We start from the raw sequence: 21,254 nt of genomic DNA, 5'->3' as shown, positions 1-21,254 counted from the left end.
TATGCCCACTTCCTAATAACAAGAGCAGTTTGACTGTGGAAACAGTGAATTAGAGACACAGTGAACTTCCCTTTATTGAATGTGCTATCTTTAGAACACCTTTGGAAAGATAGTACAGTGTTATGAAGACAGCACAGCTTTACAAAGACTCGGGGAGTCATGTGAACTGTCAGAAACATCCTCCAGAGAAGCTGGGTCAGGAAAGGAAACAGGTGAAAAAGGTGAAAAGTCTGTGCAAGGAATTGGGAGACAAGACAGCTGGACAAACAAATACTTGGTAGTGCTTGCTGGTGAATTGGGCTGGCCTGGGGAGCAAGTGAATACTTGTTGATATTTACTAAGCATGGGGAGCCACATGGTTCTGGAGAGAGAAGGCAGTTGGACGAATGATTGTTGGCGCTTGTTGGGATGGGCTAGGGTGGTTGAGGTTTCCCAGACAGTGGCAGTGTAGCTCCAGAGCCGCACAAGGCAGGGTGCATGGTGGCCAAAAGGGTATAGATGGGGGGGAGAGATAGGTGGGAGGAGGGAATTGAAGACAGTCTCTTACTTTAATGAGATTTGGGGAGGAACCAAATCTGGAACTGGGATGGTTACTCACTTAATGATCCATGATTCTCAGGTGATAATTGCAATGGAGAGCACCGGGATTGCTGTTGTAAATCAGTACAGTTCCTTGCTTTAAGACAGCACTGAGTTACAACTGCAATCCCAGTCCCAATTGTGGTTGTAAGTCAAGTATAACCTATAAATGGTAGAGGACTAGATAAATTAACTCTACTATATAATTAGTCATACTTGGATTTTCTCACAAAAAAGTGAATGATCATCCAGATCAGAAGTATTCGCCAAGCTTAACACTCTGATGAGTGTATGTGCTCAGTTTTTCAGGATTCCCTCAGTTTTGTGCACATTCTAAAACCCTTTAAAAATACTAATTTTAAAAATGCAGACCAATTTTTAATTTTCATAAAAGAAAAAAATTATTTGAGTTAGAATAATAATTACTTAAATCCATTAAATATACATTTTTTCTCTTCAGTCTCAATCAATCAATAAATGTTATTACAGCCTAAGTCCTGATTCAATCAAAATATCTAATATAGAAGTAATTTATATGTCTGTCTGTCTGTCTGTCTGTCTATCTAGCATCTGATAAACAATAAGTATAATAGGATCTAAAAATATATCAGAGCGGAAAAACTAAAATCAAAATACTATTATAAGAAGTAACAGACCTAACTATGGCATATTATGCATAAGATAGCACAAAACTGGGTAACTTTGGAGGATATTTTTTAGTCTCTTCACTCTAAAATTAGTTTTCAAGCAAATCCATTAAGATTACTATGGTAGAAGAAAGTAATTCCTCATCTATATGCTTCAACCTAAATACAAATATAGTATATGAACAACAAATTCCCTGAATTATTCTAGCTTTGGGTGGAAATAAAATACATATACTAGTAAATTTATGTGACTTATTTGTCAGCAGTTGTGGAATTAACACTTTCAGATTGGTTTTGCCAATTTACATCTCAACCTAGCACAACAAAATAAAATAAAAATGGTCAATAAAGAATTATTATACAAACATTAAATCCCCCCAAAATAATAACTGAAACCAGAATTTACTTTTTCCTATCGATTCTAAATGCAAATGTAATTTAAAGTGAGTAAACATATGCATTGTGACTTGATGATTTATTTTCATCAAATGTATTAAATTATGTCTGTGAAAGTTCTTTACAAAACCATAGAAGGAAATACTTTCTTAGCACTGTCTATGAACAGCATGAATTATTTATTCACAATTTGCTGTCAAAATAAAGTAACATGCTTTTGACAGAGATTGTCTTTGGGGATGTCAAAGTATTTTTTTTTTCAAACAAAAGAGAATGGAAACAGCAACAACTCCTTTGAAGTTATAGTGTTGCTTGTTTGAAGAAACAGTGTTTCCATGTTTGAAGAACTTTTTACATTTTCATTTAAAGATAATTTCAAAAACTGTATGTATTTACAGTATTCATGACTTTTTGGGTTGAATCATTGATTGGCATTGCAATACATTACACTGCATTCTTGCCAACTGAAAAATTTGAAAATCAGGTGTCAAAAGTTAATGGAGAGAAGAGATGAAAATAATAAGACAAGAAATTTTTCATTCATATCTAATGCCCGCTTGATATTCTTACACAATAACCAACTCATAATCCCCACTACCATCCTCAGCTTAGAAAGCAAAATTTATAGATGAAGAAGACTTACTTTTTACAAAATGCAACATGCATGTTTTTTTTCAAATGAGATTTTTAAAATTTGCTGTTACTATTGGTACCCAGAGAGAAGGATCAAAACAGTGGTGATAAAGCAGTTTTTATTGATCTCATAGGACCTTTTATTTATAGCAAATCACTTTTGGTACCCATTCTACATTAATTTAAAAACTTTTCAGAATAATTTCCGGAATCTCTGAAAAAGTTATATCAGAATTCCCCAGTTTATATCCATTTGGGATTAAAGTACAGATCAAAACTGTCATACTAATTTAACCCTTCAAGATTGATCTAGGATTTCTGGTTTAAAATGATCTAAAAAGCACTATTTAAAAAGATCAGTCTTTTTAAAAGTTTCTAAGTCTTGTGAAAAGCTGACAAAGTTGTACCTTCCTAAACAGAGAAGTTGCCTTTTAAATACAATTATTCTGTCCATCTCCCTGAAATTTGGCAGATATGATTCTGTAGGACACCATCAAAAACCTGTAAATTTAATGATTAGGATTTAAAATGTCATGTTTCCTGTAGCAAATAAATTGTAGTTCAAATTGCTGTTAAAATGTTAGAGAAATAAATAAATAAATAATTTTTTTCTTAGCATATAGAACGACTGATGATCAGATTATGTATATCTCCTTTGGGATCTTATATTGTCCTACTTCTAAACCACTATGAAATAATTTATCATAGAATTATATATGGAACCTATGTAATTTAGGTTCCATGGGGATGGGATAGTAGCTATGATTACATTGTTTCATAACATATTATTTTTATTTTTTATTTCCCCAAAATATGAAAACAGTTTATATTTCATTTCTTTAATGCAGATCAGTATTTCTTAGCGCAATGCATTTCTTTAGAACCTATTGTTAATTTCTCCTTATCTAAATGCCATTTTCCACATCTGCTTCTGTTCAGAGCAAATACTTTGCTGGTTTAATTATTTGTTCACATAGTTCTAATATTGCTATTGTACAAAATTAGGAAAGTTCAGGATTTTTTAAATGTGTGAATAGTTCATGAGATCATTCATCTAAAATAGCAAACTATCTCATTATGGGATGAGATGCTACAACCTCCACTGCCCTTGTTAAAGAGTTTTAAGCATTAATTCAAGGCATTTTGAAACCAGGTTTCCTGCCATGAGCTTTGGCCCCCAGAAACACAGCCTTTTCAGTGGAATTGTCAGCCTGGGCAAAATGTCTCTTCTCAAAGTGCTAAAATTATTCCCAGTTGTCTATCTATGCAGGTATATAAACAGATATAATTTCAAGCTTGCTTGTTTTCTTGCAAACATTTGATTATCTAAATTAGGTAACATCATCAGGGCTAGTGTTACCTAGTTTGGGTAATGAGAGCACCAAGGACCCGTCATGTCAACCCTGAGCTACAAATATTCTCCTTTATTAGATAACACTTCTTCCAAGACTACAGCAAGATGAAATGGTTGTGCATGCACACATTTGAACAGAAGGCTAGGAACAGCCTTTGAACCAGTTGCACAAGCCTTCCAAAGGATGTAGCTGCTTTAATACTTTAAGGAAGACTACTTCTTTCACACCCATAAACTTTGCAAAGCCCCTCTTTCTAATATTTTGCACAGTTCTACATATGTAATGCTTAATGTCAGCACTTTTACAGTTCTATTACTCTTTGTTAATACAGCAGCCATCAAATTTCCTTCCATTTAGTTTTTTCATCAAATATCAAGTAATATGCATATTCCATCTAAAAATAAAGGCAATAACAGCTTTGTTTATATCTTACCTGATGGAACAAACTGAGTAACTCAAAAGTTTACAGACTGTCTTTTAAACTAGAATGTGCCTAATATAGGCATTGATAATTAAATTATTATCTTAATATATATTTTAATGTAGCTCTAATATTTAATATGTCTATGTGTGACACATATATGATTAATTCAAAAAATCTCATAAACTGTTCTTTAAATCCTAGAAAATATGTATAAAATTAAAAGCCAGCAAAAGCACAGACGTTTACTAAAGCACTAAATGCATGGACAGGACAAAATACCTGGTGAGCTCTTCCTTAATCTTCAGGGGTTCATGCGGGTAGAATTTCACTCTAAAGCACATGGTATATGGTGGGTGAGCTGAAATATTATATAAAAAAAGCATGAGCACAGCTATATAAAACATGACTTCTTGTGAGATGCAACTTGTGAGATGCAGTGCATTAAATTAAGAAGAAAAAAAAGCAAATGATAAATAACAAAGCTCAAAGTATGGCACAAAGTTCAAAGCGTAAGGAAGCTAAAGCTTGTTAATGCAGAGATTTATATCACATTGTAATTTTTATTTGACTGGTTTATATAAGAATCCTCCTAATTATTCTGTCTCTCTGGATTGAATACAAAAACCAGAGTTGGACAATGGAATTATCAACCCAGAATCCTGCATCCTAAACTTAAACAGGAATACAACAGGGAAAGATTTCTGCAACAAGGAAAGACACTGACTTTGCCACTAAAGAAAATTCAGGTAACTTTCTAAGTAATTTAATATTTGTTGCAGCTGTTATTAAAACTATTAATTTCATATACTTTATCAATTACAGAATAGCAATTGATTTACCATATCTGTTGATCAGTATCATTTTGAAAGTAGAAAAGTGTGTCTTATGAAATATTATTTGTATTATTTATTAACATGGTTACTGCTATTTTATAACAATTTACAGATTGTTTATTCAATGGGAAAATATATAACACTGTCTCAATGATAATACAACCAATAGTTTGCAACTTATTGATAATGCAGTACTATGCATGTTTACTGAAAAATAATCTCAATCTTCCATATAGTTCAACCTTTATAAGTGTTACTAAAATCTTCACCACATTGGTTTTTATATGAGAGTTGTACACTAGAAGTAGTCCTCATTTAGCAACCACAGTTGGGACTGGCAACCTGGTTGTTAAAATAAGCGGTCACTAAGTAAAACCGTGACTGTGCTTATGATCTTACTTCAGCTTTACTTTGCTGTATAGATCTGTGAAGATCATAAATGTGAGGGCTGGTAATAAAGTTACCTTTTCATCACTGTTGCAACTGCAAACAGTTGCTAAACACAGCAGTCATTAAATGAGGACAACCTGTGCTAACTTTTGTGTTTAATTAAGAAATAGTTAATCAGCTTTATGATAAACATTTTTGCATTATTATTCATCAACATTTTACTGTATTATTACCATGCTACTCTTTTTTTATCAAAATGAGACATAGTACCCCGACTCTATTTACATGCCAAGGCCTGGTCTTCTTTGCATGGGGAAAAATATGTTGCCTTATGCATGGCTCTCAACAGAGGGACAAAAAGGGACAAGTGATGTCATCATCATGTCACCTTGCAAATACAGGAAGTCCTCGACTTAGAACAGTTCATTTAGTTGACCATTTGAAGTTACAAGAGCACTGAAAAAAGGGACTTATGACCATTTTTCACATTTATGACTGTTGTAGCATCCTCATGGTCACATGATCAAAATTCAGACACTTAGAAACTGACTCATATTTATGATGGTTGCAGTATCCCGGGGTCATCTGATCCCCTTTTGCGATCTTCTGACAAGTCAATGGGGAAACCAGATTCACTTAACAACTGTGTTACTAACTTACAACCACAGTGATTCACTTAACAACTGTGGCAAGAAAGGTCATAAAATGGGGCAAAGTTCACTTGACAAATGTCCCACTTAGCAACAGAAATGTTGAGCTCAATTGAGAGCATAAGTCGAGGACTACCTATATATAATTTGGGTGGTGATGTGATCACACACAAGACATATCACAGCTTGTACCATACACTATGAACTTACATTTCATACAAATCCAAATGTACAGCTCTTCCTTGTTTTCTTTTGATATAGTTTTTTCCCTATACTTTCAGATAACAACTAAACAAGACCGAGATTTCAATCTCTCTACAACTGTAGACTTATTAACAAAGCAAATAAGAATCCTATGTGTAAAATGTCTTACACAGCTACTAAAGGTTATGCAGCAGAGAAAATTGTTTCAAGTAGATGCTTTCATTTTCATCATGTATCATATTGCTTCCTATTCACCATATATTGCTTTTCCTTCCTTCCTTCCTTCCTTCCTTCCTTCCTTCCTTCCTTCCTTCCTTCCTCCCTCCCTCCCTCCCTCCCTCCCTCCCTCCCTCCCTCCCTCCCTTCTGATTGTGTTTCCATGTATGCATTCATATTTTTGGTCTAATAAACATTATTCAAAACTTGCTTCTTTATTGATGCTTCCTCAGGTTTTTTTAATATTTAAGACCCCGTTGAATGCTGGATAGTTCTAAACCAAACAAAAGCCAGTATGAAAACACAGTTTCGTAGAAACTTGCCTTGTATTATTTGCGTTAATTGCTCTCCAGGGATTTAGGCAGTGTTCTATACTATGGTTCTATACACCAGGAATAGAACTTGGGTTTTATTCAAGATTATCTTGGATTCTTTAACTGAATTACAACATTTTTCCTTTTCTACACTTTGATACATAGTATAAGGTTTGCAAGAACTGAACTTTAAGCCAATTAAAATGAGAAATGAACAAACTAATATTGAATAGACGGGAAAATTACAAGATAGATATTCTGAAATTTTTATTTATGCAGTTGTATTCAAGACTTTTAAGTTTTAGCTGTTCACGTATTACAATAACTTGTAATATTTGTATAATTAATCTAAGGAATTATAACAAAATAGGTGACCATTGGAATTTTTTTTCTAAAATAAAAAGAATAAGAAATGAAAGCCCAAGAGTAAAATCAAGGATCACTAATGCAGCTGCAATGGATCCAAGTTAGCAATAATCTTGACCATTTTTTGAACAACAGACAGGAACGATAAATGAATCTGGTTATTCCACACTCCAGTTTCTATTCAGGTGGCTATTGTAAAACTATTGCAGGAACTAAGTATGCCTAGTTTAATGAAAAGAAGGACTAGGGGAGATATGATAGCAGTGTTCCAATATCTCAGGGGCTGCCACAAAGAAGAGGGAGTCAAGGTACTCTCCAAAGCACCTGAGGACAGGACAAGAAGCAATGGGTGGAAACTAATCAAGCAGAGAAGCAACTTAGAACTAAGGAGAAATTTCCTGACAGTTAGAACAATTAATCAGTGGAACAACTTGCATCCAGAAGTTGTGAATGCTCCAGCACTGGAAGTTTTTAAGAAGATACTGGATAACCATTTGTCTGACCATTTGTGGTGTAGGGATTCTTGCCTAAGAAGGGGGTTGGACTAGAAGACCTCCAAGGTCCCTTCCAACTCTGTTATTCTGTTTACCAGAAACTCCATGCACATGTGTGAACAGCCTGCCAGAAGACTTTGCATCCCAGAAAAGCACATGTTCACTGATTATATATGTACAGTTGTAGATATAGATGGATACATTAATTTCAGATTTTAAAATGAAAAATAGTTCAGAGCAAGGAGATATTATACTGATGTGTATAATTTTACATCATTAATTTTTAAACATTATCAATCCTATGTAACAGTGACATAGCAAAGGACTGTGACCACCATGAAACACTAGTGGGTAGGATGACCAAATATATGACAATTATTATAGGTATTATTTTTATAAGGTTTTTTTCCAAATGGAAAAAAAGAGACAGATTAAATCAAATAGTCTGAATAATTCTTTAAGCTGCCACAAGTTGCACTTTTAAATTTTTTTTTCACATCCAGTTTTATAATAAAGAGACAGAACAATGATATTTTGATGTCATAATAGTAGATGGTCCAGGTTTATAGGCACTGTTTTAGGGGGATTATAGTTTTTTTTTTTAATTACACCATTTTTTCCTTTGTATTTTATGTGGAATAAGCAGGTAAAGGCCAGCTCAACTATGTACAGCATCCAAATCTTAGCAGCAGTACAAGCTAGGATTATAAAGAAAAGGATTTAGGACCACTGTAGCATGCAATCTTTAATATATACTTCTCTATGTTAAATGTCCCTAACTATTACTACTAATACAATGTGATATTCCTAATCTATATCCATTTGTACTTGCTCTAAGTCACGGGTGTCACGTTGCTGTGTCACGTTGCCGTCACGTGATATTTCACGATGTTTTTCCCATTTGTGGAGCTGGGGTGGGCGTGGCCTGCATGTGATGCATTGGGACTGCGGCCAGCCAGTTTGACACCTCTGCTCTAAACAATCCTTTAAACCTGCAAAAAAAATTACTTCATTTTGTTTCTACCTCCACCTCTTCCCAAGGGCTCTGAATTCTTAGATGAATGTGTTTCAAGGTCTATTTGCTGAAATTACTTGTGATAGGATTGCCGCCTGAATCTAAATTGTTCTGTTGTTTGTCTGAACTGTCAACATTGTCAGAGAATGACTTCCTCCTTTCCTGAACCATCAGTTCTGATCTTTGTGTCTTCTCCCACCAGGCTTTTCTGACTGGAAAAATCCGACATCCTCAGATCTATTACATTCTTCAGCCAGCCATTAGCTGTCATCAGCTTACTTCTCCGCATTCTGAACTCTTAATTTAAAGCAACCATATGTGCTTTCTTTAAAGTCACTGTCAGTGAAAGCCTACTAGAGTTACTCAGTCAGGCTTCTGGTCTAGTTATAGTATTTTAACCTAATCAAAAATATAAAAACTATCAAACATAAGTATATGATTTTTCACATCTTTTATATTATATGGATAAGAAAATTAAAGACTAACCTTAACTGCTACTTTATTCACAGAAATCATCAGCCTGATAATTAATAATTCCTTTCACCTTTCCCCCTTTAGAAAGATTCAAGGACAGAATCTAACTGTAAAAAGAATTCCAGCTACTGTACAAAAAGAGAGCTTAACAGACAAGAGAAGAGTCAAGTTATAAAAATAAACTCAGCTTCTTATTCCTCCCAGTCTTCCAAAAAATTGAGATAGGAACCTATTGAAGAAATACAATAAATTACATCTTGGTGGTGTCAGCTACCACATTTTATACCCTTTTAAAGTAAGTGCTAAAGATGATAAAAAGAGAAACATTAGCAACTCTTCGGGAAAAAACTGCACTGGGTCAGTTAAATATGTATTTATCATGCAACAGACCCATTGAGTAGTAGTCTGTCAACAAGCTACAAGTATAAATGTGAACAGTCAAAAAAAGATACTATATAATTTTTGCAAAACTATTCCCAAGCAAAAAATAAGGTGCATCATAATCAAATTATATATATTATAGTAGCAGAATGGCCTTTCATCTGTCAAAGAAAGCCCAGCTGTCATACTGAAAGCCCCAATGCTCTGCCAATCTTTTCTGTAATTTGAGCCAGAGTAATTTGCCAGAATAGATTCAAGATCTTAACTATTTTTTTTAAAAAAAGTTATAGTACTCTATTCAATACAGGTACAGCTATGCTAATAACTTAATAATTTACAAAACAATATTTAAGTATAAAGGAAAGGGAAAGAAAAAAATCTTCCTTATTCAAATGTGAATGTGTAACACATGCAATGACACCATGCAGCAGAGACCAGGTTCAATAAAGATACTACTGAATTTGAAGAGAATCCTCAGATATAATCAGAACTAATTTCAGCTAATTTATACATATTTTAAATATCACCCAACACTGAACAAGAAAGGAAGACATGGGGGGGAGAGACTTTCTAGAATATACCGTATTTTCCGGCGTATAAGACGACTAGGCGTATAAGACGACCCCCAACTTTTCCTGTTAAAATATAGGGTTTGGACTATACTCGCCATATAAGACTACCCCTCTTCCAATGCACACCAAATAAAAATTAAAAAACATCAACTGGCTCACCTACAATGTAAAAGCAGCTGTGCTAGTCCCAAAATGGCCCCTGCAACAAGCAGGAACCTCACACAGCCACAAAAAGCCCCCAAAAAAACTTTCACACTCTACACACACACAACACAACTGGCTCACCCACAATGTAAAAGCAGCTGTGCTAGACCCAAAATGGCCCCTGCAACAAGCAGGAACCTCACACAGCCACAAAAAGTCCAAAAAACCAACTTTCACACTTTACACACACAAAATTCCACATACAGCTTTGTGAGATTTTGTGTGTTTGTGTAGTTAGAGTGAAACACTACAGAAACACACTAAATCTCAGAAAGCTGCACAAATATTATTTTATTTTATTTTATTTTTATTTTTATATGAAAGCTAAATTTAAAACTTCCTAAACTTTAAATGGCTAGGTCTAAAAAAGAACAACTAAAAAAACCCCAATTGACTATTTTTTTTAAAGCTCCCAAAGGGGAAAAAAACTTACCCAATAGAACAGGGGTCTCCAACCTTGGCAACTTTAAGACTTGTAGACTTCAACTCCTAGAATTCCTCAGCCAGCTTTGCTTTGCTGGCTGAGGAATTCTGGGAGTTGAAGTCCACAACTCCCTGCTTGCTTGATTGCAGGCAGGGAGTTGCTTGCTGATGGAGTAGATTCAGGCAAGCGAAGCAAGGCAAGCGTTGCGACTAGCAGCTGAGGTAAGCAAGCTGGAGGGGGAAAACTTTTTTCCTTTTACATGGCTCTGGCGATCCCAGCTGAGTTGCAGGGAACTCAGCTGGGATTGTCAGAGCTGGGATCGTCAGAGCTGGGATCGCCAGAGCCATTTAAGGCTCGTCAGAGCCTTTCGGGCTGGTCTGCCTGGTTACAGGAGAACGACACCCGGCGTATAAGATGACCCCCGACTTTTGAGAAGATTTTCATGTATTAAAAAGTCGTCTTATACGCCGGAAAATACGGTACTTATTAATTAATTTCACATTTTTGTACCCTGTCCCAATCCAGCAATATGGATAGAAACAATATCCTAAAAATACTGAATAAAAACAAAATGAAATGTGTAGAATTAACAGAAACCCACTAGATGGTCATCCAAAGAGTATGAAGTGTTGTTTTAATAGTTTTATAAAATGTTAGGAAAGAAGGAATTGCTTATCCATCAAAAGGGAAGAAGCTACAGAGCCACAATAATGAAAATCTATTTTGGTCTGTGTTCCATTCAACTCACACTAAGTGGGGATTCTGAAGAGGTCTTTTTTGTGATATTTTTATTGATAGTTAGATTCAGTCTTGGCAAGGCAGTGCCTGATGTAATCCAGTGCCCCACTGTAAATAGTTTTGTATGTTCTCACCAGCATTTTGAATTGGACCTAAAAATCTACCAGTATCCACTTGCAATATTACCTCAGTAACACCATTATTCTAATATGAGAGATTGCAAGACAAAGCCAACTATAAGAGGATAATTTTTCAGCTTTTTCCACTGAACCAATGTCATTGTACTTCAACAATTTATTTATTAAACAAATATATATAGCTGCCCAATTCATACACAGTGACTCCATACATACGGCATAGAGCATTAAAATTTCAGCTAAAAACCCACAATTTAAACCGCATCCCACCCCAATGAGACAAGCCATTTGATCTGTTCCCAAGCTGGCTGACAAAACCAGGTCTTCAAAGGCCTTGTAGAAAGGCAACAAGATTGGGTAATCTTATCTCTGGGGGAATGTTCCATAGGAAGTTACCACAGAACGATCTACGACAACTCGCCACTGTGAGCTCACTGCAGCTAACTTGCTGTGGCCAACTTGACTTGGCCAACTCGCCCTGGGGACAACTTGCCACAGTGCAATTCGCCATGGGGCAAGAATTACACTAATATCGAAGAAATAGTGGAACAGAATCATGAAAGAAAGGATGCCAAAAGAGGGACAAAATACAAATGACAAAATTTAAAATAACTTTAAATAATTAAATTGAATTGTTGGATTGTCCTGCGGTAAGTTGTCCCGTGGTGAGTTGCTCAAAGTGAGTTGTTCCGCAGTGAACTGGTCACTGTGAATTGGCCATGGCGAGTTGACTGTGGCAAGTTGGCTGGAGCAAGTTGTCCCATTCCACCACAGACAAGGCCCTTTTCCTAAGCCCCGTCAGACGTACTTCCTTGATAGTTGGGACCCACAACATGCACTACCTTCCTGCTCTGGTGGGTTGGATAGATGCAATTGGGGAGACACAGTCTGTCAAACAACTTGGCTCCAAGCCATGCCCGGCTTATGAAAGTACATAATTTTATATATATACTGTACATATATATACATATATATCATGCATAATTATACAATATATAATTGCTTCCCTACTTTATTTTTTCTAGATATCATGCATTTCAATATTTGATTGTATAATTAATTTGATTCTATAATTTTCTTTGTTAAGATAAAATATATTTATGTACTCAGCTCTTATTTTACAAAGCTCTATTCAAATAGATTTAGAAAGAGGTGTGAGTGTGAGTGAGAGTGAAAGAAAGGGGGATTCACTGGATTCTTATGTGGACCCTGAGCAAAGATACAATAATATGAAACAAAGGACAAATTTCAGCATCTGTACACCATGCATTGGGAATTGAAGATACATGCAGAAGAGCCGCATCTGCTTGAATTTTCTGAATGTTAGTAAGTCTGAGTGTTTTATCTAATCTTATTACACTACCATTTGAAGCAACACATTAAAATATGAGATTCTCCCTGAAGGTATGGGAAAAAAGATGAAATGATTGGTTCTTAAAGGCTTTATGGATATTTAAACTTAAACAATCCTAAAATAAGTATCACACCTTCACTTTAAAAGGCTAAGAAATTAAAATATTATTAAATTTTTGAAAGATCATTATAGAAAATAGTAGATCAATATAAAAATTGTAAAAGCAACAATAAAACAGTAAAACTTACAAGTCACTACAAACTGATTGCCTTCCTAAAAACAGAAGTCTCATATTTCAATGGAAGGCCATCAGGTAAAGATAATGTAGGTTAGCATTAGGGAATAAGGAATTCCCAAGCATATTCAGTACTTCTTGTAATATATAACTGATGTGCTAATGCATTCCATCTCCCTTTGAAACTTACTTTAAATGATATTATTTATTCTAAAGATTAAAAAAATACTTGCAACAGCTAAAACTGCAGCACAATGCTATACATATTTAAACAGAAGATGTTCCATTGATTCAATGGCCATTAGTGGAATATGTGAGTATACAATTTGAGCCCTAATTATATCCATTTATGCATATTGATCTTTCTTCTGTAATACAATGCTAAACATTAAAGCACTAATGCCTTTGTTGAAAATTGCAATTCTACTGAGAGTATGTGGATAAAACTTCTCTTTTTGTCATAGAATAAGTAAAGCATATGTCAATAGATCAAGCTGTAGACCTCACTGTCTAAAATTAAGGATTTACAGACTGAAAACAGCTTTCTTTGAAGACTTAGGATTCAATCCCTAGTAAATCATAGTAGTTGTGCCTACAGATCAGACAGCCATTCCACAAGAAGTAACCACAGCATGACAGCTTAAATGAAATTAAACTTTATCCCTTAGAACAGAGGACACTCTAAATGAATTTTTGGGAGGTGGGCAGGCGAAAATGTAGGACTCCTATTTCCCACTCTTTCTAACATAAATCCGTATCCCTTCAAGGGACCGATAGTTCAAATCCCCATTTGTTCCCTGAGCAGGATCTGTAAAAGAAGAAAATGCCTATGATTTCTGTCTAGAGGGTTGGTTCTGGGCACAGGAATGATATATTTTAAACCAAGAGCCCCTTAATCAATCCAGTCATCCAAACAGCCTATGAATGGCCTTAAGTCGGTTACTGTTCTTGCATACTGGATTTTGAATGGCACTGCAAGTTACATACAGTATAATGTATATTTAGATACTTCATACTGTCACTTAATAGAATATTTGATTTTGATTCAGTTATTGATAGGTAAGTCTCTGGAAAAGCTAAGTTGTTTTTATTTTATTTTTTAATCAGCAATGATGTGGGTGGGAGAGGTTCTCATCGTCCCTAATGCAATGTGGAGCTTGGAACTATAAAGTTTCCAGCTGGAGAACTTTGTAGAGGAATGTGTTTGGAGCTATGTCACAGATTAGATATTACTGAAAAGCTGGACAAAATCCTCCAATGAAGTCTAAAGGACAAATCCATAGAGAATACTAACTTTAAAATGAAATGAAGAATATATCTTTAGACCCACCCCACCCCTACTTAGCTGCTTCCCAAGTTCCTAACTCAGATTGCTAGCCTTTCTCAATCAGTTTTTTCCTATGTATGTTAGGCTTCAAATCCCATCATCTATTAAATCCTGATAGTATATGAAAGCACATTTGATTGAGGAAGGCTGTTCTAGATTATTTTTTTTAAATGAGCTCAATGCCTATAACCATAATACATTAAAGTTATTTATTAAAGTTATTTTTAAATACCGAAAATTATTGCAAAACACTGGCATTTTAAAATAATAAGTCAATGTATGAAATGAGCTTCTAACACTTACATTTCATTTGCTTGAAGATAGATTTATTGGGCTCAAGCCAATGCTGTAAAAAGAGATAGAAGCCACCAGTCAAAAGAATTGCAAAATACATCATTTTCTTACAAGCACAAGAGTGTAATAAATTGATAGCAGTGTTCTTCTAGCTGTGATTTATATCATGTTTCTGTTAACAGCTTCAAAAAGAGGGACATAGAAGTATGATGAAAGACAGAAAGTAGCATCTGTAAGTGAACAGCACAGCTAATGTGATCCCAAATACATAACAGTTACGTTTAAGTTTATTCAAAAGTGAACAGGGAGGGAAAGAATGACAGATTTTAGATTAAGTCTTATACAGTTTCCATGAAGAGGTACAAATATACTAATAGTTTCCTAATTTTATAAAAAGATCCTTACTTTGTCTTGCTACATTTTTATTTAGTTTTTTTTCCCTCCAAGGCAGTCTGGAAGTCATATAAGATCCCATTCTTTTTTTATATATATACAATTTATCCATAAAACAACACTGCGAGATGAAATTAAACAAAATCTTTACATATTAAAGCAGTTCACTCTTCAAAAACTATTTAAATAACTGTTTGGAAATTGTATGAAATAGCATCTCTTTGCTATTCATTAAGTCAACCTTGTCTTCTTTTAAAAAGATGTTAGTTTTGTTTTTTTTTTATTGCAAAAGTTTTACAGTTACATTTTCACCCCTTTCCCCCCCCCCTCCACCCCCCCAAACTTCCCAACCTCCCTAACCCTCCCTAACCTTCCCCTCCCCCCAGACTTCCCTATAATATACTCATAACTCGTAAAAAAAAAACACAAAAAACCCCCTTAGTATGACACTTATGTGTAAACTTGAACCCCTCCCTCCCCTGTATAATTTTTCTTTTTACCTCATTACATTAAAATATTTCTAAAACATTATTTTCAAATAAAAGCTATTTGATACTTTCTAGTTTGATATTTGTTCTGAACATATTCTATCCATCTTTTCTATTCCCATTCATAAGTCTCTTGTGAGCAATCTTTTAAGTATGCTGAAATCTTCGCCATCTCTGCAAAACTGGCCATCTTCAAAGTCCATTCCTCAATAGTGGGCAAAGCTTCATTTTTCCAATATTTACCTATCAACAATCTTGCTGCTGTTATCATATACAATATCAGTTTTGTTTCACCCGCTGTAAAACCCTTAACTATACCCAATAAAAACAATTGTGGAGAGAATTGAATTTTTTTCTTCAAAACATTCTGCATGACCCACCAGATTTTTATCCAAAAAGCCTTAACTTTCCTACAGGTCCACCAAACATGATAATACGTAGCATCCAAACATTCACATCTCCAACATTTTGGCTGAACATTAGGGTACATACATGACAACTTTTTGGGATCTTGATGTTACAGTTTTTGTTAAGTTGGGTGAATGAGGACGCAGCAAGCCAGGCAGTGAGTGACAACAGCTCTTTATTGTAGGGTGAGAACCCAGCAACTGACCAGGGGAAACAGCTCCCTTTATATACCTTGCAGCTGTGGTGGTCAGCCAATCAGCTGACGGTCAGTTAATTCAAACTGCCCGCCCAAAATCTACATACATAACACTCCTCCCCTCCCAGAAGTCACTTGGGATGGACATTAGCATACAAAGTCTCTCAGGTGACCAGGGCGTGTCCGCACCCTAGTTGACCTGCGCAGTTCAGTCAGAGGTGTGGCATCGAGCAGGTCGGAGGAACTCCCTGTTTCTCCCTGTTCCACCAATGGAACCTACGAGACTTTGTTGTGGGCGGCGACTTCTGCGGCTGGTCAATCTTCCGCAATGGGGCAGCACTGGATCTCGTGGCCGTCAGCTAAGTCCTCCACTAGACTTGGGTTTGAGTCAATTCGAAACTCCTGTTGGTAGCTAGGGAGCGGTTCGTAGAATGCATCTTCTGTGTCAGCGGCCCAACGCTTCTGTAGCTGGTCAATGTGTCAGCGCCAAATCCTCCCATCTCCCATGTCTACCCTATACGACTTGGGCCCTGTTACCTTCGTGATTTTCCCGGTTTCCCAGAGGGGCCCGTTCCTGTAATTTCTAGCGAAGACTGGCGTCCCTATTGTGAACTCCCTCAGCCTTTTTTCTGCCCCTCTGAAACTATCAGGGGAATAACTGGGGTGTAGCCTGTCTAGGACTCCTCGGAGCTTCCTCCCCATCAGGAGTTCCGCCGGGCTCCTGCCTGTGGTGGTGCATGGTGTGGCGTGTTGGGCCATTAAATCTACATACAAAGCAGTTTTAATGAGCTGAATCATTTCTCAAGCTTGTATGGAAATTTAAACAAAATGTTGTATACACATGCTTTAATGATGAACAGAGAGCTCTAGAGGACACGATATCTAAATATTTCACCCGGATTATTTTTAAGTGGGTACAGTCCTATTCCATGTATTAGGGTATATTTCTAGAAAGTTTCTTCAGTTTGAATTGAATCTGATTTTGAGTTTGATAGCAGAGGAAGCTTGTGAAGAAACAAGACTGCTGATTTGATTATATGCTTAGCAACCACGTAAATTTGTTTTCTCCTAGTGCAAGTCAACAAAAAATAAAATGCATACATAAGCAAATTAAATTGCTACAAACTATCACAGTCAAGAAATTTAAGTAGAGAATTAAACTGACAAGTATTAAAATAGATACATCTACATCAGTTCATATTATATAGACATTCACTGACCATTTCATAAATGTATGGTTTATGTAAACCAGTATTTCGTATCATTCATGGAATTAATTGAATTGGTTGTGTTTAAAACTTATATGTCTTAAAATGACAAACTGAAGACTTTTAGGGAACTTTTTTTTTATTATGAGGGCAAAGGGTTATTCGTATACACCTTTACTAGGACACAGTTGCACCTGCAGGATTTTTTCTTATTGCTTGCTTTTTTGAGAAGTACATTGTGCCACACTTTCTAAACATCATCTCTAATCAGCATTTTAAAATCCAGCAGTAGCTACTAGCTATTTACCATGGCAGGTGTCCTTGCAATTATTCACACTGCTGAACAGACTTATTTGTTATGTATGCCTCCACAGCACAAAGCCTCAACATGGGAAAGGTTATTTCATTGGAATTTACAAGGGTCTTTTTAAAAAAAAGATTTAAAAATATTAAATGCCAATTTTCCTCTTTGTGCCTATTATTCCTACATCTATGAAAGCATTGAGTGGAAGAAACAAAATATTATTTTTCTTATATCCGTGAGACACTTACAGAGGTGCTAAGTGTTCTGATTTAAAGTAGTCCAATATTTGTTTCTGATAAGGAGATGATGCCAATATGTTTACTTTATACTGTAAGATGTGTGTATGGTCAAAGCATTTCTAGATCTAGGTTTAAGATCTATCAACAAATGAAATGGGTGTCCTTGATGGGTAGGACAACGAAATTAATGTTGACTCCAATCTAGCCTTTTGCTATCTTGTCAGCAGGTTTGAAAAAAAAACCTTCTTCAGTTTTTCAGTCTGTCTGAGAATTTGAAATTATTTGGGAAAAAATGTGTCTTATCTGCAAATTCAACAACCTCAGTAATTATATATTTCTCTAGAGAACTATTTATCAACTTCAGCAAATTTAAGAAGTGTGCACTTCAAGTTCCAGAAATTCCCCAGCAAGCATGCTGCCTGTGGAATTCTGGAAGTTGAAATCCACACATCTTAAAATAGCCAAAGCTGAGAAACACCGTTCACTTTTGAGTGTCATGTAGGTTGCATACAGTTAATTAAACTTATATGTCTACTGTTATTATTTTTATGCAGGCACAGACTTATTAATTACTTTATATTTGAAATAATATCATAGTTTCAACTGTATAAAGAGTGTCAGAGTTGTCAGAAAATAACATCTCTCGGAATCCCTCTGTGGATTGTTAAGAAGTTTGATTTACCCTATTTTCCCCAAAATAAGACATCTCCTGATAATAAGCCCAATCGGGCTTTTGAGCGCATGCTTATTTCAGGGTTCAAAAAATATAAGACAGGGTCTTATTTTCAAGGAAACATGGTATAAATAAATAAAATAAATAAACATAAATATTAAGGGAAGGAAAGGTGTTCTCAGGGTCCAAAGCCTTCATTAAAACTCTGCCCTTTAGAGTTTGTGTGCAACTTCATGACACACTTACAAAATGGACAGAACTTTCTATTGTAATAGTGCAGCACTGCTTTCATCGTTTATACTCCTTAGTCTCTTGCACTTACCTCTAAAGAAAAGAACAACATTGATGAATGAGCATGATTAGTGGCTATGGAATGTTATTGATTTACTGGAATAGAGGAGACAAAAAACAAGAGCAATGGAGGAAAATTGTGAAAGAAAATACATGACTGGTCGGAAAATCAATGGTTCTTTGGAAGCGCTATTAGCTTTAACTTACTTTCTCAGTTAATACAAAATAGAAAGAGAATCAATGATGATAAAAATTAAGGCACTTATTTTAGGATTCAACTGTAAGGAATTTTTCTGTTGTGAAAATTTTAATAGAAAAAGAAATCCCAACGTGTAAATACTAAATCTCATTAATTTTGAACAATTTTCCACTGGGACATTCTGACCTCACATAATATTAAACCAATTTTAATTACACTTCGGCTTATTTGGCACTTTGACTATAGTTTCAAAGTAAAGTAGATTTTAATTCCGTTTAGTTTTTATTAGTCTAAGGGCTAGTGTCATGGTCCATTTGTCTAACTATTCTGAAATCAGGGTTAATACCTATAGAGTTCAGCCACTGGCATCAAAATTCAAGGACTTCCCATGGTGCAATATTTATTCTGTATATCTTTTCTATTTCTATTAGAAAAATGAATAAGATATCAGCATGAGTTGCCAGTTATGTTAAGACAATAATAGCCTATCCATGAAGGAAGTTTGTTCTTACCTTGAGGTAAGATGGGTGGCCTATACAATAGATAGATAGATAGATAGATAGATAGATAGATAGATAGATAGATAGATAGATAGATAGGTGGAAGCTGAATCTGTGGCTAGGGAAAAAAAGGAAACTAATGATCTGCTAATCACCGTCACCTTCATGTGGAATATGTCATTCATACATAAATCACATATATACAAAAATGACAGGAGGCAAAAATTAGAGCAGCCTTTAAAAATGCAGTAACAAAACCGTAGTGTTTACAATTCCATCTTCAATCTTACCCCCAAAGGCATGTGTCACAACAGCTGAAATAAAATGCTATGTGAAAGAAGCTGGGGGAAAAGCCTACAGTCTATATTCAACTTGTCCTTACAAGCAAGACTAGCTCTTAATTAGTGCAAATTAAGCCAATATTAAGACTTGTCAAAATATTCTGTTAGCTTTAAAATCATAGGAATTGGGCTTTGCCTTTCTATCCTCCTCTACTACAGAATTATTTAATTAGCTAAATAAAAGTTTCTGCAAGAGCTGCATTTTTAAATATTGATTCTATTCTGTAATAGATATACCCACTTCCAAATAACAGCAAAAGTGGAAATGCATCCTTCTGCATCAGCAAGAAGCCTAAAGCTATTTTTATTTTCTGAACTGCTATATAGATATCAGCAAAGTATGAGATTAGTCTTAGGAACACCAACAACACTTCTCCAGAATATCTGACAATTTTATTTTAAGCCTATGCATGGATTAGAATGCATTTTATAACGGAGGATCTAAAAGAGATCCTGAGAGAGATCAAATTCTAACACAGAACAATTTCAAAGGATAAATATTGCCACCGTTATAAAAACACTGAGCTATTGCTACCCAGCTGGCTGTGTGCATTATTTCTTCCATCAAAAGTCCTATCATTTTATGCAATTCAGCAATGGATTAACACACTCATAAATCTGATGAATCCTTCAATATAAGCAATAAATCTCAGTTGAGCTGTACGGTTCTGGAAATGCACATTCTGTAATTAAACAACCTTTATTGTATTTGAAAGTCAAGCCGCACAATTCGTACATACTGGGATTCTATAAGCTAACAATACTCTGATTTAACAGTTTTTATTACTTTTCTATTTTATTTGTGTATCAAAATATAAAATTGATTTCATTTCCTACCCACCTGAAAAGCATCATATTCTTTTTGTACTAATTACACAAAAGCAATAGTTTTAGTGATTCTACTATATGAAGCACAAGACTAAATGGTTGTATATTATGTAAACCTATAGAAAGACAAAGCATTTGAAAAGTGTGTTGGCACAAGGAAGCAAAGCGCTCACACTTTTCATTAAAGTCTCCTGTGGCTGTTTCAAAAGTTAATTCTAGTTGTCTCCATGTATGCATACAGACAACTTACTTTTCCAGCAAAACATCGAAGTTATATATGTACAATTGCAGACAGCCAAACCGTAAATTTTTGGGAAGGGATGGTGCATTCATAAAATACAAATTTTGTGAGGCACCTCTTGCAAATACTTTTAATAGATAAATAAGATTCATTGCATCTGCCAGATATATTGTTTCACTGAAGTTTTGTTTCTTGATTATATTTATTGTTTATTATTGTTTATTGAAGATACTTAAATAAGGCTACTGCACAAAATCTAGGCGAAAAAATCCAGAAATCCATTAGATGG

The 21,254-nt window shown here is 35.2% G+C and overlaps 1 protein-coding gene across 4 annotated transcripts in view; it reads right to left on the bottom strand.

Annotated features, from left to right (window-relative positions):
• FRMD3 (FERM domain containing 3) overlaps positions 1–21,254 on the bottom strand; it is a 92,683-nt gene that overhangs the window by 36,040 nt on the left and 35,389 nt on the right. For 2 of the 4 annotated variants that reach the window (XM_034410172.2, XM_034410171.2), the window contains exons 3-4: positions 14,666–14,708; positions 4,314–4,392 (exon numbers count right to left, since the gene is read on the bottom strand). In XM_034410172.2, the coding sequence (XP_034266063.1) occupies positions 4,314–4,392; positions 14,666–14,708 (122 nt within the window). The remainder of the gene's footprint in view (positions 1–4,313; positions 4,393–14,665; positions 14,709–21,254) is intronic. The other 2 variants (XM_087886091.1, XM_087886090.1) reach the window with 1 other exon arrangement.

This window comes from Pantherophis guttatus, chromosome 2, assembly GCF_059756535.1.
Source record: "Pantherophis guttatus breed Tessera chromosome 2, ASM5975653v1, whole genome shotgun sequence".
NCBI lineage: Eukaryota > Metazoa > Chordata > Lepidosauria > Squamata > Colubridae > Pantherophis > Pantherophis guttatus.
Note: the sequence above shows the minus strand (reverse complement) of the source record. Positions and strands in the feature narration are given on the sequence as shown.